This window comes from Lepidochelys olivacea (assembly GCF_965140295.1).
Source record: "Lepidochelys olivacea isolate rLepOli2 genome assembly, chromosome: 3".
Lineage (NCBI taxonomy): Eukaryota > Metazoa > Chordata > Testudines > Cheloniidae > Lepidochelys > Lepidochelys olivacea.
The window spans coordinates 91,516,643-91,534,213 of NC_140413.1; the positions used below are offsets into that span (position 1 = coordinate 91,516,643).

Consider the following 17,571-nt stretch of genomic DNA (forward strand, 5'->3'; position numbering starts at 1 on the left):
ATACCGGGCGAGGAGGCGACGTCAGCGCGGTCCCGTGAGTGATCAGGACATGGACACAGATTTCTCTGAAAGCATGGGCCCTGACAATGCATGCATCATGGTGCTAATGGGGCAAGTTCATGCTGTGGAACGCCGATTCTGGGCTCGGGAAACAAGCACAGACTGGTGGGACCACATAGTGTTGCAGGTCTGGGACGATTCCCAGTGGCTGCGAAACTTTCGCATGCGTAGCGGCACTTCCATGGAACTTTCTGACTTGCTTTCCCCTGCCCTGAAGCGCATGAATACCAAGATGAGAGCAGCCCTCACAGTTGAGAAGCGAGTGGCGATAGCCCTGTGGAAGCTTGCAACGCCAGACAGCTACCGGTCAGTTGGGAATCAATTTGGAGTGGGCAAATCTACTGTGGGGGCTGCTGTGATGCAAGTAGCTCACGCAATCAAAGATCTGCTGATATCAAGGGTAGTGACCCTGGGAAATGTGCAGGTCATAGTGGATGGCTTTGCTGCAATGGGATTCCCTAACTGTGGTGGGGCTATAGACGGAACCCATATCCCTATCTTGGCACCGGAGCACCAAGCCGCCGAGTACATAAACCGCAAGGGGTACTTTTCGATAGTGCTGCAAGCTCTGGTGGATCACAAGGGACGTTTCACCAACATCAACGTGGGATGGCCGGGAAAGGTGCATGATGCTCGCATCTTCAGGAACTCTGGTCTGTTTCAAAAGCTGCAGGAAGGGACTTTATTCCCAGACCAGAAAATAACTGTTGGGGATGTTGAAATGCCTATATGTATCCTTGGGGACCCAGCCTACCCCTTAATGCCATGGCTCATGAAGCCGTACACAGGCAGCCTGGACAGTAGTCAGGAGCTGTTCAACTACAGGCTGAGCAAGTGCAGAATGGTGGTAGAATGTGCATTTGGACGTTTAAAGGCGCGCTGGCGCAGTTTACTGACTCGCTTAGACCTCAGCGAAACCAATATTCCCACTGTTATTACTGCTTGCTGTGTGCTCCACAATATCTGTGAGAGTAAGGGGGAGACGTTTATGGCGGGGTGGGAGGCTGAGGCAAATCGCCTAGCTGCTGGTTACGCGCAGCCAGACACCAGGGCGGTTAGAAGAGCACAGGAGGGCGCGGTACGCATCAGAGAAGCTTTGAAAACCAGTTTCATGACTGGCCAGGCTACGGTGTGAAAGTTCTGTTTGTTTCTCCTTGATGAAACCCCCCGCCCCTTGGTTCACTCTACTTCCCTGTAAGCTAACCACCCTCCCCTCCTCCCTTTAATCATTGCTTGCAGAGGCAATAAAGTCATTGCTGCTTCACAGTCATGCATTCGTTATTCATTCATCACACAAATAGGGAGATGACTACCAAGGTAGCCCAGGAGGGGTGGTGGAGGAGGGAAGGAAAATGCCACACAGCACTTTAAGCACAGCACTTTAAAAGTTTACAACTTTAAAATTTATTGAATGACAGCCTTCTTTTTTTTGGGCAATCCTCTGTGGTGGAGTGGCTGGTTGGCCGGAGGCCCCCCCACTGCATTCTTGGGCGTCTGGGTGTGGAGGCTATGGAACTTGGGGAGGAGGGTGGTTGGTTACAGAGGGGCAGCAGTGGCAGTCTGTGCTCCAGCTGCCTTTGCTGCAGCTCAACCATACACTGGAGCATACTGGTTTGGTCCTGCAGCAGCCTCAGCATTGAATCCTGCCTCCTCTCATCACGCTGCCGCCACATTTGAGCTTCAGCCCTGTCTTCAGCCCGCCACTTACTCTCTTCAGCCCTCCACCTCTCCTCCCGGTCATTTTGTGCTTTCCTGCACTCTGACATTATTTACCTCCACGCATTCGTCTGTGCTCTGTCAGTGTGGGAGGACAGCATGAGCTCGGAAAACATTTCATCGTGAGTGCGTTTTTTTTTCTTTCTAAGCTTCACTAGCCTCTGGGAAGGAGAAGATCCTGTGATCATTGAAACACATGCAGTTGGTGGAGAAAAAAAAAGGGACAGCGGTATTTAAAAAGACACATTTTATAAAACAGTCGCTACACTCTTTCAGGGTAAACCTTGCTGTTAACATTACATACATAGCACATGTGCTTTCGTTACAAGGTCGCATTTTGCCTCCTCCCACCGCGTGACTACCCCCTCAACCTTCCCCCCTCCCTGTGGCTAACAGCGGGGAACATTTCTGTTTAGCCACAGGCAAACAGCCCAGCAGGAATGGGCTCCTCTGAGTGTCCCCTGAAGAAAAGCACTCTATTTCAACCAGGTGACCATGAATTATATCTCACTCTCCTGAGGATAACACAGAGAGATAAAGAACGGATTTTGGTTGAATGCCAGCAAACATACACTGCAATGCTTTGTTCTACAGTGATTCCCGAGTACGTGTTACTGACCTGGAGTGGTAAAGTGTCCTACCATGAAGGACGAAATAAGGCTGCCCTCCCCAGAAACCTTTTGCAAAGGCTTTAGGACTACATCTAGGAGAACCGCAAATGCCAGGGCAAAGTAATCCTTTCACGTGCTTGCTTTTAAACCATGTATAGCATTTTAAAAGGTACACTCACCAGAGGTCCCTTCTCCGCCTGCTGGGTCCAGGAGGCAGCCTTGGGTGGGTTCGGGGGGTACTGGCTCCAGGTCTAGGGTGAGAAACAGTTCCTGGCTGTCGGGAAAACCGGTTTCTCCGCTTGCTTGCTGTGAGCTATCTACAACCTCCTCCTCATCATCATCTTCTTTGTCCCCAAAACCTACTTCCGTATTGCCTCCATCTCCATTGAAGGAGTCAAACAACACGGCTGGGGTAGTGGTGGCTGAACCCCCTAAAATGGCATGCAGCTCATCATAGAAGCGGCATGTTTGGGGCTCTGACCCAGAGCGGCTGTTCGCCTCTCTGTTTTTCTGGTAGGCTTGCCTCAGCTCCTTCAGTTTCACGCGGCACTGCTTCAGGTCCCTGTTATGGCCTCTGTCCTTCATGCCCTGGGAGATTTTCACAAAGGTTTTGGCATTTCGAAAACTGGAACGGAGTTCTGATAGCACGGATTCCTCTCCCCATACAGCGATCAGATCCCGTACCTCCCGTTCGGTCCATGCTGGAGCTCTTTTGCGATTCTGGGACTCCATCATGGTCACCTGTGCTGATGAGCTCTGCATGGTCACCTGCAGCTTGCCACGCTGGCCAAACAGGAAATGAGATTCAAAAGTTCGCGGTTCTTTTCCTGTCTACCTGGCCAGTGCATCTGAGTTGAGAGTGCTGTCCAGAGCGGTCAGAATGGAGCACTCTGGGATAGCTCCCGGAGGCCAATACCATCGAATTGTGTCCACAGTACCCCAAATTCGAGCCGGCAACGTCGATTTAAGCGCTAATCCACTTGTCAGGGGTGGAGTAAGGAAATTGATTTTAAGAGCCCTTTAAGTCGAAATAAAGGGCTTCATTGTGTGGACGGGTGCAGGTTTAAATCGATTTAACGCTGCTAAATTCGACCTAAAGTCCTAGTGTAGACCAGGGCTAAGGCAATTATTTTTCCCAGGTTAGGGTGAATACAATGAGGAGGAAAATACAGACTTCCAGGGGAGGCAATGAAGAACAATGGTGCTCTAAGAGGAGGTCCTGCTATGGATTGCTATTCTTGTGGATTACAGAATGGTTCTTTTGGGAGATCTTAGTCAACTTCCTCTCTTCCACTTCAGAGAGGTGTCAGAAGGGTAGGTAAATTTCTTCCCCAAAAGATTGACCAAAAACCGAAAACTCTTAGATAACCCTCAGCAAGTGTAGAATATGAATGACAAGCAGATGTCCATGAGTCCTGGCCTTGAAGAAATGCATGTCAGAGGATGTTACTGAGATTAAGCCCTGGTCTACACTACGGGGTTAGGTTGAATTTAGCTGCATTAAGTCGATTTAAAAATGAATGCATCTACACAACCAACCCCATTCCTAAAGGGGACTTGAAATCGAATTCTGTACTCCCCGGTGAGGGGAGTAGTGCTAAAATCGACCTTGCTGGGTCAAATTTGGGGTAGTGCAGACACAATTTGACGGTATTGGCCTCCGGAGCTATCCCAGAGTGCTCCAATGTGACTGGTCAGGACAGCACTTTGAACTCCGATGCACTAGCCAGGTACATAGGAAAAGCCCCGGGAAATTTTGAATTTCATGTCCTGTTTGGTCAGCGTGGCGAGCTCAGCAGCACAGGTGACCATGCAGTTCCCCCCAGAATCACAAATGAGCTCCAGCATGGATCAAAAGGGAGACGCTGGATCTGATTGCTGTATGGGGAGAAGAATCTGTGCAGACTGAACTCCGATCAAAAAGAAGAAATGCTAATATATATGCCATTATCGCAAAGGGCTTGGTGGAGAGAGGCTACAACAGGGACACACAGCAGTGTTGCGTGAAAGTTAAGGAGCTCAGGCAAGCCTACTAAAAGACAAAGGAGGCAAACAGTCTCTCTGGGTCAGAGCTCCATACATGCCGCTTCTATGATCAGCTGCACGGCATTCTGGGGGTGAACCCTACCACTACCCCACCACTGACCGTGGACACCTGCAAGGGGGGAGTCTCACACAACAGAGAGGAGGATTTTGTGGATGAGGAGGAGGTGGAGGAGAATGTGCAGTAGGCAAGTGGTGAATCCGTTCTCCCCAGCAGCCAGGACCTTTTCATCACCCTGGAGCCAATACCCGCCCAAGGCGGGATCCCCGACCCTGAAGCCGGAGAAGGCAGCTCTGGTGAGTGTACATTTGTAACTACAGAACAGGGTTTAAAAGCAATAGTGTTTAATGTTTGATTTTCCCTGAAGAATTGGGATGCATTCGCGACCAGTACAGCTACTGGAAAAGTCTGTTAACATGTCTGGGGATGGAGTGGGAATCCTCCAGGGACATCTCCATGAAGCTCTCCTGGAGGTACTCTAAAAGCCTTTGCAGAAGGTTTCTGGGGAGAGCTGCCTTATTTTGTTCTCCACAGTAGGACACTTTACCACGCCAAGCCAGTAGCAAGTAGTCTGGAATCATTGCAGCACAAAGAATGGCAGCGAATTGTCATTCATGGTCACCTTGTTGAAATAGAGGAATTTTTGTCAGAGAACAGTAAAAAGGACCCCGTTCATGCTGGGTTGTTTGCGCTTGGCTAAAAGGGATCATCCTGGAGAATAGCCACGCAGCGCGGGGAGGGGTGAAGGGATCATCCCAGAGAATAGCCACACGGTGGGGTGGGGGGAGGCGTGTGCTGCACATCCACCCGAAAACCGCAGCCCCTCCATTTAAATGTGAAACCCAACCGGCATTGCTTGCTATGGGAAAGGATGGCGCTGCAGTTTGAAACCATTCCCACATGTTATGAAAGCATAAGAAGCCAACCCCGCATACCATAGGCTTACCGTGGCTGCCTGGAAATCGAATTCTGTTGCTCAGCTGTTTGTGATGTGTCACCATACTGGCAGGTGCTCAAATATAAAAGGCAAAATGCGACCTTGTACCTAAAGCACATGTGCTGTCTGCTGTGAATTGCTTGATTCACTGTGAAAGAGTCTCCCTTTTGTTCTCAGAAATGTATCATCTTAAATTTTGCTCTCCCTTTTTATCTCCACCCAAATGCAAATGTTTCTATGCTCCCCCTATCATCTCCATCCCTGAGGTTATCGCAGATTAGACGGTGAAAAAAAAGCACTCATGATGACATGTTTTCCGAGCTCATGCAGTCCTCCCACATTGATAGGGCACAGCTTAATGCATGGAGGCATTCAGTGGCAGAGGCCAGGAAAGCATTAAGTGAGCGCAAAGAGCAGAGGCAGGAGGCAGTGCTGAAGCTAATGGGGGAGCAAACGGACATGATGAAGCGTCTCTTGGAGCTGAAGGAAAGCCAACAAGAGCACAGACCCCGCTACATACACTGTATAACTCCTGCCCTCCTCCCCAAGTTCCATATCCTCCTCACCCAGACGCCCAAGAACGCAGTGGGGGAGGCTCCGGGGAGTCTCCAGAGGATGGCCCAAGCAACAGAAGGCTGTCATTCAAGCAGTTCTGATTTGTAGTGTGGCTGCAATAAGCAATGTGGCCTTGTCCTTCCCTCCTCCCACATCCCACCCCACCCGAGCTACCTTGTCAGTTATCTCACTCTTTTTTTAATTAAGAAAGAAAGAATGCATGGTTTCAAAACAATAGTTACTTTATTTCCTTTGCCAGCTGTGATTGAAGGGGGGAGGGTTGTTGGCTTACAGGGAATTAAAATCAACAAAGGGGGAGGGTTTGTAGCAAGGAGAAATACACACAACTGTCACACCGTAGCCTGGGCAGGCATGAAACTGGTTTTCAAAGCCTCTCTGATGCACAGCGTGTCTAGCTGTGCTCTTCTAATCGTCCTGGTGTCTGGCTGCTCAAAATCGGCTGACAGGCAATTTGCCTCAACCTCCCGCCCCACCATAAACGTTTCCCCTTTACTCTCACAGATATTATGGAGCACACAGCAAGCAGCAATAACAATGCAAATGTTGGTTGCACTGAGTTATAACCTAGTCAGCAAACAGCGCCAGCCAGCTTTTAAATGTCCAAAGGCACATTCTACCACCATTTTGCACTTGCTCAGCCTATAGTTGAACTGCTCCTTACTACTGTCCAGGCTGCCTGTGTACGGCTCCATGAGCCATGGGAACAAGGGGGTAGGCTGGGTCCCCAAGGATAACTATAGGCATTTCAACATCCCCAACAGTTATTTTCTGGTCTGGGAAGTAAGTCCCTTCTTGCAGTTTTTGAAACAGACCAGAGTTCCTGAAGATGCGAGCATCATGTACCTTTCCCAGCCATCCCATGTTGATGTCGGTGAAACGTCCCTCGTGATCCACCAGTGCTTGCAGCACCATTGAGAACCCCCTTGTGGTTTATGTACTGGTTGGCAAGGTGGTCCGGTGCCAAGATAGAGATATGTGTTCCGTCTATCGCCCCACCACGGTTAGAGAACCCCATTGCAGCAAAGCCATCCAGTGTGGTCTGCACATTTACCAGAGTCACTACCCTTGATAACAGAACGTCAGTGATTGCATTAGCTACTTGGATCACCGCAGTCCCCACAGTAGACATGCCCACTCCAAATTGATTCCCGACTGACCGGTAGCAGTCAGGCATTGCAAGCTTCCACAGGGCTATTGCCACTTGCTTCTCAACTGTCAGGGCAGCTGTCCCCTTGGCATTCCTGCGCTTTCAGGGGAAAGCAACTCACAAAGTTCAAGGAAAGTGGCCTTACGCATGCTAAAGTTTCGGAGCCACTGTGAATCATCCCATACCTGCAACAGTATGCGGTCCCATCAGTCTGTGCTTGTTTGCCAGAACCGGCGTTCCACTGTATCAACCAGCCCCACTGCCACCATGATGTCTCAATTGCCACAGCCCATGCTTTCAGGAACGTCTGTGTCCATGTCCTCATCACAATCGTCCTCATGCTGGCATCTCTTAGCCCGGTTCTGCACATACTCCAGGATAATGTGTGAGGTGTTTACAATGCTCACAACAGCAGCGGTGAGTTGAGCAGGCTCCATGCTTGCCGTGGTATGGTGTCTGCACGGGTAACCCAGGAAAAAAGGCGCGAAACGATTGTCCGCCGATGCTTTCATGGAGAGAGGGAGGGAGGGGTGACTGACGACATGTACCTAAAACCACCCGCGACAATGTTTTTGCCCCATCAGTCATTGGGAGCTTAACCCAGAATTCCAGTGGGCAGCGGAGACTGCGGGAACTGTGGGATAGCTACCCACAGTGCACTGCTCCGTAAGTCGATGCTAGCCACGGTATTGAGGACGCACTCTGCTGACTTATTGTGCTTAGTGGGGACATACACAATCGACTGTATACAATCGATTTCTAAAACTCAACTTCTATAAAATTGACCTAATTTCGTAGTGTAGACATACCCTTAGATTACAACCAGTCCGTCTCATGTAGGGAACACTTTGCAGAGGTTAACATCCAGGCTTGGAGCTGCCAGAGGTTTTATTTCTACATGGGGGGTTCACATATGGACTCACAATGTTTGAGACAAGGGCAAGCTAAAGTAATAATAAAAGCCCTACAGTTTCAGAAGTGAGTTTGGACAGTCTGGGGGCTGACTGGGATGTAGAGTTGGAAATTTCTGTTGGTGTGCTTAAGTGCAGAGTGGAAGGCACAATATGGGGAAAAAATCACCTTTTCAATTTACATTTATTGACTATGTAGCACAACTTAGCCTTTACATGCATTGGGGCCCTCTTAGCTTTTTTTTAAAGTAATAATGAGAACTGTTGGCAATGGGGAGGCACCCCAACATCTCTATTACCTTCGTGTAGAATTCCCTAAAAAGAGAGTCTTTTGGAATAATGTGTGCACAAGGAGAAGCTTTATTTTAGATATAAGACTTGGTGTGAAAACCAGAAAATTCTTCCCGGCTCGTCTTAGTTTTAACAAATAGCTGTGTAAACACCAGAACCTGTTTCTGTGGACTGATCTCATGCCCAGATGATTGTCTCTCCAAAGGTGAAGGTCTAGCCAGGAGCAAAGTGAGAACTGGTAATATAGTCTGTCAGAACTGGCACCTCATGAACCTCTGGCATTTGAAAGAGAAGTGAACCTTGGGACTCTTGTGGTCACTGTTTATTATGTTAGCGATTGATAGTAGAGTTGCAAGTAATATGAAATATAGTGTACAGTATTGTTGATCTACACCTTTTGTTACCCAGCAATGGTGTAGATATTTCTAGTCTATTTACTCATTTAATCTTCTCTGTCTTATTTCTGCTTTTCCTGAACTTGGGTTCTGTGGTGACCTTTGCTGTTCTTTCAATGTTTTCTTAATGTGTTTCCTTTTTTTCAAACGATTGTATATGTTACATGCAGGATTATAAACACAAAGTCTTGTATTATAGATTATCCTCTGTTTAACTTCCTCTTCTCAGTTTGTGATACTAAATCAAGACAGGTTTCAGAGTAGCAGCTGTGTTACTCTGTATTCTCAAAAAGAAAAGGAGGACTTGTGGCACCTTAGAGACTAACAAATTTATTTGAGCATAAGCTTTCGTGAGCTGTTAGTATCTAAGGTGCCACAAGTACTCTTTAAATCAAGACAATACACATTAAATCACAAAAAAAAAGAGGAAGAAAGGAGAAAACATGTTCCCATTGGTTCATTGGGGGTCAGTTTGGTAAAGGTAGGCTATATTGTGTTGTACTGTAATTTAAGCCATCCTGGTCAGATTATGCGTATCTGTCTTATCTGATATGTAAATGTAATTATTTAAAGCCATGGTAATCTATTTCACGATACCTGCCTCACTTTGGCTTGCTTCAGAGCAAATGATTTGCTGTTCATGACTTACCAGTGCAAGCTAATACTTTTTTTACTTCTTAAGATTCTTTATTTCAGTGTTTAGTGTAATTTTCCATTAATTTCACAAGTTCTCCAGTTGGTGCGGGGCGATCTATGACTGAACTCCCAGTAGCATTGATAGTAGTCAGCTGTGTAAACTTTCCTCCCCACTGCATGTATAAGACAATAGATCCTTCACGTTTAAATTAGTTCAGTGTGGTGTCAACTCCCCTGATGCGCAACTCGCTTCCCAATAGTACTATTTATAAAACAGAAAGAGGGCCCTAATGTAATTGTAAATAACTTTGCCCTGAATTTAGCAATCTAAAGTTACTGAAGCACTTCATATTTTAAGAGAGTCTTGATCTTTCAATCTAAACCACTTTTTTCTGCGTTGGTCTTTTCTTTTGTTCTATTTCGAGCACCCCATATCAATTTGGAGCACAGGAATTAAGCCCCAATTCAGAAAACAGTTGAAGCACGTGCAATGAGATTTCGACACCTTCTCAAAGTTAACTTCATGCTTATGTGCTCCCCTGGATAGGCGTGGGTTTAAGCAGGTGTTCAGGGCCACCCTTAAGAGCAGGCACAGGAGTATGGTTGTCCTGAGAGCCAACTTCTGGGGGTACCACATCAAGGGCTGGCCTTGCAGGTGCTTAAGTGCTTTGCTGAAACAGAACGTTAATATTGACAAGGATCAGCATTAATTCCCCCACTAATACTGCAGCACACTACATGACTCAGTGAACCCGACAACATTCCAGAACTTGATTTCTTTATTTTTAAACTCTCTTTAAAAGTAAGGAAAAATATCACTTCAAAGCTTTAATATGCTTTTTCGTTACACTGGCACTTTTCAATGCGGTGTTTTAAGGGTATGTCAAATAATTTTGGCACTGTAACTTTTGGGGATATATTTTCAAAATCCTGGGAAACGATTTACTTGTGTGACTTGCACTGATGTTAATCACGTGGCTAAATCCCCAAGTGCTGCTTTGAAAATTCATCACTTTCATGTTCAAAAAATAAGCAGACTCAAAGGAAAAAGTTACTTTTTTGCATCCTCAAATCAACACAGAGGCCTAAAGTTATAGCATGTTTCAAATATATTGTGCTATGCAAAACCAGAATGTTTTTGCGGCCCAAATCACTTAAAGCATAAAGGTTAATGGAAATGTCTGATGTAGTAGAAGGGACCAACTCATTTGAATCCAGATTCTTAAATTACTTATTGGATGTCATCTGGCCAAAGTAATCACATTCCTGACTCCTGCTGTTTCTGTGTTTCTTTCTGCAAGTAAACAAAGTCTGGTCTTAACCTACCAAAAGTTATATTCTCAATGTCACTGCCAGTACAGCAAATAATTAGGATGCTGCCTCATGATACCCCCATTGCAAAGAGTACGTGTGAGTGTATTTCTTAATGAGCAAAAGTCCTATGAATCACAGGTTTGATTGGGGAAAATGCTCAGGATGAAATCCTGGCCCCATTGAAGTCAATAGCACCACTCCTATAGATTCCAGTTAAGCCAGGATTTCACGTCCAAGCTTTTGGATGAGTATCTGAAGTATTTGCCTCTTTCATCCACAACGATAGGTTAGAATTCTCATGAGATTTCAGAGAGTCCTCCTCCAGGTTGTTCCAGAAATGCCAAAAGGCCAGCTTTTCCTAGGAGATGGTAGCACATTTGTTACCAGTTTCAGCTGGACCCTAGAAATGCATGGGCACGCATGACGATGAAGAATAATGGGGGTGCAGTTGGGAAAGCCGATGAAGCTTTTTCAAACCTTTTAAAAGTTTTGGTGTCCATTTGGAATAATGTTCAGTTTATCTTTTATCCTATTTTGCCCATTGGTAATTGTGGTTACAGCTGACACTAAAAGGATATGTGGAGACACACAAAAATATTTTAAATTGTTGGAACTTTTTCTAACTTCCTAAATGGTTCCTGTTCAGGTCAAGCTTTTTGACAGCGGTTCAGGTCAGCTCTAATATCCATATTTAGACTGTAAGCTCTTTAGGGCAGTGGCTGTCACTTATGATGGGTTTGTACAACTCCTCACACAAGGGGGTCCCAGTCATGATTGAGGCCCTGCAGGTGCTTCCACATTGCACATAAATAAGAGGGTTAACTGTCCCCAGTGAATGTGTGTTTGGTTTCTTTTGAACTGAGAACAGTAATAATCCTTGGCCCAGCATTAGAACTGTCTGACCTTTCTGAAGTCATGGATTTGATCTGCAAGCCATGTTGTGCTGACAGTCTTCACAGAGTAGAAATTAAGTATTGTGTGACTGACAGGATTCCATTGCCAGGGCATTGCAGAACAAATCTGGTTGCACAAAAATTGATTCTGGAAGCAGAGCTACCAGTCATGCAAACTCTGTTTTTGTCTCAGTGCAACCTTTCTCTAAACTAGTCCAAAGTTTTTGAATCTGCACCTAAGATCACAATAACTTTCTTTTAAATTTATAATAAGTCTGATTATTCTGTTACTGTTCTGCTTGGTTACTCTGATACCCTTAAATGCTGTTGCTCTCCTATTTTAAGTGAGACCCTCTTGCATCAAGTTTTACATCATATTTATTATTCTGTAGTCAGGATTTGCATACAGGTCTGGCCTTATAATGAGGCGAACTGAGGCGCCACTAGGACCCAGAGTGTACAAAATTGTGTCTGCTGCTGGTGCATATGTGTTCTCTCTGCTCTAGATGCACAGAGATGGTGGAGTGCTGTGCTGGAGGAAGGAGGGCACAAGAGACATAACAGGCAGGCAGGAGAAAAGGTGAGAGGGAATAACAGAAAGCAGCAGGAGCTGCAGGGAGAGAGAGAGGAGGAGGAGCCTCTTATGTACCTCTCTAGCACCCCCAGGAGCCTAGACTGATTAACACCAGCTTCTCAGGGAGCTTCCTGTTCCCTGCTGCTTCCCTGAACCCACTTGAGGAGAACAGGCAGTCAGCTGAAGTGGTAGGAGCCAGTTAGGCCCTTAAGACGCTGATATCTTCCCTCACTCAGGCCCTGCTACCAGCCTGCTTATTTGTCCCCTTCAATTGAGTCTTGAGAGCCACTATAGCTGGCACAGAACAGCAGTCATGAGTGAAAGAAAAAAACGCCCCTCAGGGGCAGCATTCAGAAAAAAATAGAAAACAAAGGAAGCTTTTCTATCTAAGCAGGAAGGAGCTCTCCTGAGATACATAGACACAAATGTTCACGGTGAGCCTTCCAGACCCAGTGAGGATGTGAGTGGTGAGGAGATGCCTGATCTTCCAGTCAGTCAGAGTGCAGGTGACCTGGCAGCTACTGCAGCATCCATATCTCCATCTCAAATGGATGTAACCATGCACATTCCTGAAGAAAAGTGTGGATAAGAGAAGAGTGTGATGCAGGTGCAAGAAACAGCTGCTGCTGAGTTTAGTTCCTTAAGTCTAGATGATCCAGGACTGTGGACCCACTTGAGCAGTAGCCTGAGGGACTTCCTTGTACTGCATGGGCCACAGCAAGCGAAAAACTTCATGTTCCCCAAAGACAATGAAAATAGAAGTTTCCACCCAACACATTACTGGTGTGAAATCGCCTATGGTGGCAAAGTGGAGAGGCCACGTCTTATGTACTCAAAAACCCAGAATGCTGCGTACTGTTTTTGTTGCAAACTCTTCCAGTCTAATGTTCCAGCCACATTGGGTTCTACAGGAACAAAGGGCTGGAAAAATCTGGCTAGAAATCTGGCATTCCATGAGAAAGCAGCAAATCACCAGAGAGCATTCCATAAGTGGAAAGAGCCTGAGATGAAACTAAGGTTAAAGGCCACCATAGATGATCAGCATCAAGAGAAGATTGCATCAGAGTCTCTTTACTGGGAAAATGTTCTGAAAAGGCTCATTGCCATTGTGAGAATGCTTGCTACCCAAAACCTAGCACTGTGTGGCACTTCAGATCAGCTGTATGTGCCAAACAATGGAAACTTCCTTAAAATTGTGGAGCTGATGGCTGAGTTTGATGCTGTACTCCAGAAGCATCTAAGAAGAGATGTACACACACCACTACCTTGGAAAAACAATTCAAAATGAGATCATACAGGTACTGGCAACAAAAGTCAAACAGAGGATTGTGGCAGATCTGAAGTCAGCAAGATATTACTCTGTTATTCTGGACTGCACACCTGACATCAGCCATATGGAACAAATGACTTTAATGGTGTGTTTTATAACCACAACAGAACCTAGTGAAAATGTGCCTGCAATGGTGACTGTCAGGGCATTTTCTAGAATTTATTGACATTGATGATACTACAGGAGCTGGTATGACAAATGTGCTTCTTAAAAAGCTGGAAGACACGGGAATTGCGATAGCTGACATGAGAGGTCAGGGCTATGATAATGGTGCCAACATGAGAGGAAAGATCAGAGGAATGCAGGCTCGGATCCGAGAGTTAAACCCCTGAGCTTTTTTTGTCGCATGCAGTTCTAATTCATTGAACTTGGTGGTCAGTGATGCAACATAAGCTTCTAGTGAGGTTGCTGAATTTTTTAATGTAATTCAAAGCATCTATGTATTTTTATCTGCATCAACTCATCAATGGCAAATTTTGAAGCAATATCTGGGAACATCCTCTCTGACACTAAAACCACTGAGTGCCACATGATGGGAAAGTCAAGTGGAGGTGATTAAAGCCTATCAAACACAAAATTGGGAAGATAGATAATGCCATAGTTGCCATTATGGAGGATAATGCTATGACGGGACCTGTTTGTGGGAGAATAGTGGCAGAAGGAAATGGAATCACCAGAAACATAACTTCAAATTTCTATGTGGCTTAGTGTTGTGCCATGACATACTATTTGAAATAAATGTTGTAAGCAAGAGACTTCAAGGTGTTGACTTTGCTATATCTGGAGCAATGGAACAACTAGACAAAGCAAAGTCATACCTACAGTCTTACCGGTGAGATGAGGGATTTCAAAACGTTCTGAAGAGTGCACAGAAGTTGGCAGAGGAATTTCACACTGAAGCTATTTCCCACCCATTCAAGAATATAAGAGTCACCGAAGAAGAAGACATTTTTGATTACGAGGCATGGGGTAATCCCGTAAGAGACCCCAAACAACAATTCAAAGTTGAATGCTTTAACCAGGTGCTAGATTGTGCAATAGAGTCAGTTGAAGAACATTTCATGCAGCTCAAGGAACACAGCAGTATATCTGGGATGTTGTATGATATTCCAAAACTCCTCACTATACCTGAAGAAGACCTACATCAGCAATGCAGGGCACTTGAGACAGTGTTGACACATGATGACATGCGCGATATTGATGCGAGTGATTTAGGTGATGAACTAAAAGCCCTTTCAAGATACGTTTCAGCAGGATCAACTCCAAAGGCTGTTCTAGAATATATGTGCACAAATAAGATGACCACCCTCTTTCCAAATGCTTTTGTTGCTCTGCGCATACTTCTAACACTTCCTGTAACATTTGCCAGTGGAGAACGCAGCTTCTCCAAGCTGAAGTTAATAAAAACACATCTACACTCCACAATAACACAGGAGAGGCTGGTCGGCCTTGCAACCATCTCAACAGATCATGAGCTGGCCCAGACTGTGGACCTTCAGCAGGAAGCAGTTCAAATCTTTTCAAAAAAGAAGGCACGGAAAGCACCACTTTGATTATTCGAACAGATAAAAATGCCAGTGTTTACTAAGCAGACAAGAAAAGTTACGTTTACTGTTCAGGCGTTTGAAAGTTAAGTGTTACTTAAAATTTTTGAACAAGGCATTTTAAGTTGTTAGTTCTCCTTTATTGGGGTAGGTAGCAAAGCAGTACCATGAGAGGAGTAGAACAGGAAGAAGGCAGAACTGAGACCTTTCAGTTTTGGCCCAAGCAAGGAGACATGGGGGCATCATTTGAGCTCGCTGCCTCAGGTGCCAAAATGTTGTGGGCTGGCCCTGCTTGCGTACATGCACTGAACAACAAAATATTCTTAGGAAATATTACCAAAAATTGTTGAAGCTCAAATAATTTTTCTTGGCAAGTTTTTAAAACCCAAGTGAACTGAAAACCCAGACAACCACCTTGCTTTGTGGTGTTGACTGATTTGAATTGCAAGACAAATAATGTGTTAGTTTTTACCTACCTAAAATACCTTGTAAATATTTCAGTTTTAACTATATTTAAGTCACAATCTGGATTTATGTTCTATTGAATCTATCCACTAATTTGATTGCATAAGATATAATCTCTCATGAGATATAGCTTGTTGTGCGTGTGTTTCTAACTCTTTATATGTAATTGTTTCTTTGTTTTTATCTACCGACACAGGAGAAGAAAACTTGCTGGCAATTTTGAAACGGAGATGGTGGAAGTACATGATCCTGGGGATAATAGATATAGAAGCCAATTACCTAGTAGTCAAAGCTTACCAATACACCACTCTTACTAGTGTACAGGTAAGTACTCAAATTATTTCCTCTCTTAGGGTTTGATTCTGCACCAAGTCAATGGTAAAGTCCCCATTCACTTCAACAGGGCAGGATCAGGAACCCAATTCCTTCTTTGTCCTCCTCTTTATGATGTCTCACACTCATAAAATGATGTCTTTTTTGTTTTAATCTTTTGCTAATTTTAATGCTGACCATTCTGCAAGCTGTAGAAAAATAAAATGTTGTGTAACTTACTCATTCTCACATTTTGGGGCTAAGCTACTTGGCTTGGTCCTTTAATAATATATTTTAAAGAGTAAATACCCATTTGTGTAGACTCAGTTTGCAATTGGAAAATTACAACCCCATTTTTGTCAATGCCCTCAATCAAGCAATCAAATGCATTTCTTTCAGGCACAGTTTGCCCTGTCCAAAAATCATCAAAAAATCCCAAGACAAAACCCCATAATTCTCCCCCCAACACACACACACAATAGGAACAGTCTTCTTTAAAGGTACAGCCTGTAAATTTTAAAGATTTAGGTTTTTTCCATTGTAGTAGAGAAAAAGTAATAGAAATTCATAATGGAAAATGTATGTCTCTGGACATGGCTACACAAATTGATGTTGATCATTCAGAAATAAAACACATTTGCACTCTATATAATGTCTAAATAGCATGGCACCCTTAGATATTCTGATCGTATTTATACCTTACTTGCCTGAAACTTGCTATAAAGCCAGTAAAACAAATAAGCAGCAGTTAGTGTCCTGAAAAAGCAGAGATAATTAAGAACATATGTCTTTCTTGGTTGAGTGAGCAGTGTTGGGGGAAAAAACTGAATTTTGCCTGAATAAGAAGCAAGAATGGGGGAAAACTGCAGTTTTAAGGATTATATGAAACACTTGAAATCAATGTGAGTAACTATAAGTGCTCCTGTTGCCAGAATTTGGCTTTCAGACTTCTTTGAAACACAAATACATATTTAAAATTACCTGTAGCACCTTTTCAAAGGAGAACCTAATAACAAACACCCCCCCCAACACACAAATAACTCTGTTATTTTATACCTAGTGGAATGGAAAAATCTATCATAATAAAACCAAAATCATTATTACTATTTTTGTATAGATCTCCCTGAGCCAACTTCTACACTACTTATAGAGGCAGACAGCCCCCTGTACTTGGTCTTTATAGGTCTTTGTATCTGTCTGTTTCTGCCTTTCTCATCCACCCACATAAATGTGCTTCAGCAGCCTGGTTTGTGAATTATTTGTCCAGTTCTAAAAACTGGGTAAGTAACTAAAATAATTAATTCAAATATCATGACTGTTGTCAAATTAATTACTTTGTTGTTTAGGTCTAGACTCAATATTCACATGAAGTATATTTTTTTGAACTTCAGTTTCCTGGTACTGCATTTACAAGATATTACATCATGCTCATCTTACCAGTGTTATAAAGTTTCCTATTAAACGTATTGTGTGTGATACAAACATACATACAAACATACATAACTTTGCCTTCCAGCTCAGTTCTTCCCCGTTTTATCAAACAGCATTATGAGACAGATTCTGTTCCCTCTCTCCATTTACTCATACTCAATAGTGCTTTTTTTCCCAGCAAGCGGCCCCCTTCATTTCAGTGAGATTGCTTGCAGAGTTTGGTGTAGTTCACCATGAGTAAGGGATCTGGCTCTGTTTCATTAGATGAATAACCCTTTCCAATCTGGTTGGCCTCAGAATAACACTCTTATCTTTCTCCGAGATGGTAGAGCATCGATCTCTGTAAATGTTTATGTGCTTCATGATGCTGGCAGGAAACAAACT

The 17,571-nt window shown here is 44.4% G+C and overlaps 1 protein-coding gene across 1 annotated transcript in view; it reads left to right on the forward strand.

The window, feature by feature from the left end:
* SLC35F1 (solute carrier family 35 member F1) overlaps positions 1-17,571 on the forward strand; it is a 387,569-nt gene that overhangs the window by 309,797 nt on the left and 60,201 nt on the right. Inside the window, exon 3 of the mRNA XM_084623343.1 lies at positions 15,641-15,768. Coding sequence (XP_084479469.1) covers positions 15,641-15,768 — 128 coding nt within the window. The remainder of the gene's footprint in view (positions 1-15,640; positions 15,769-17,571) is intronic.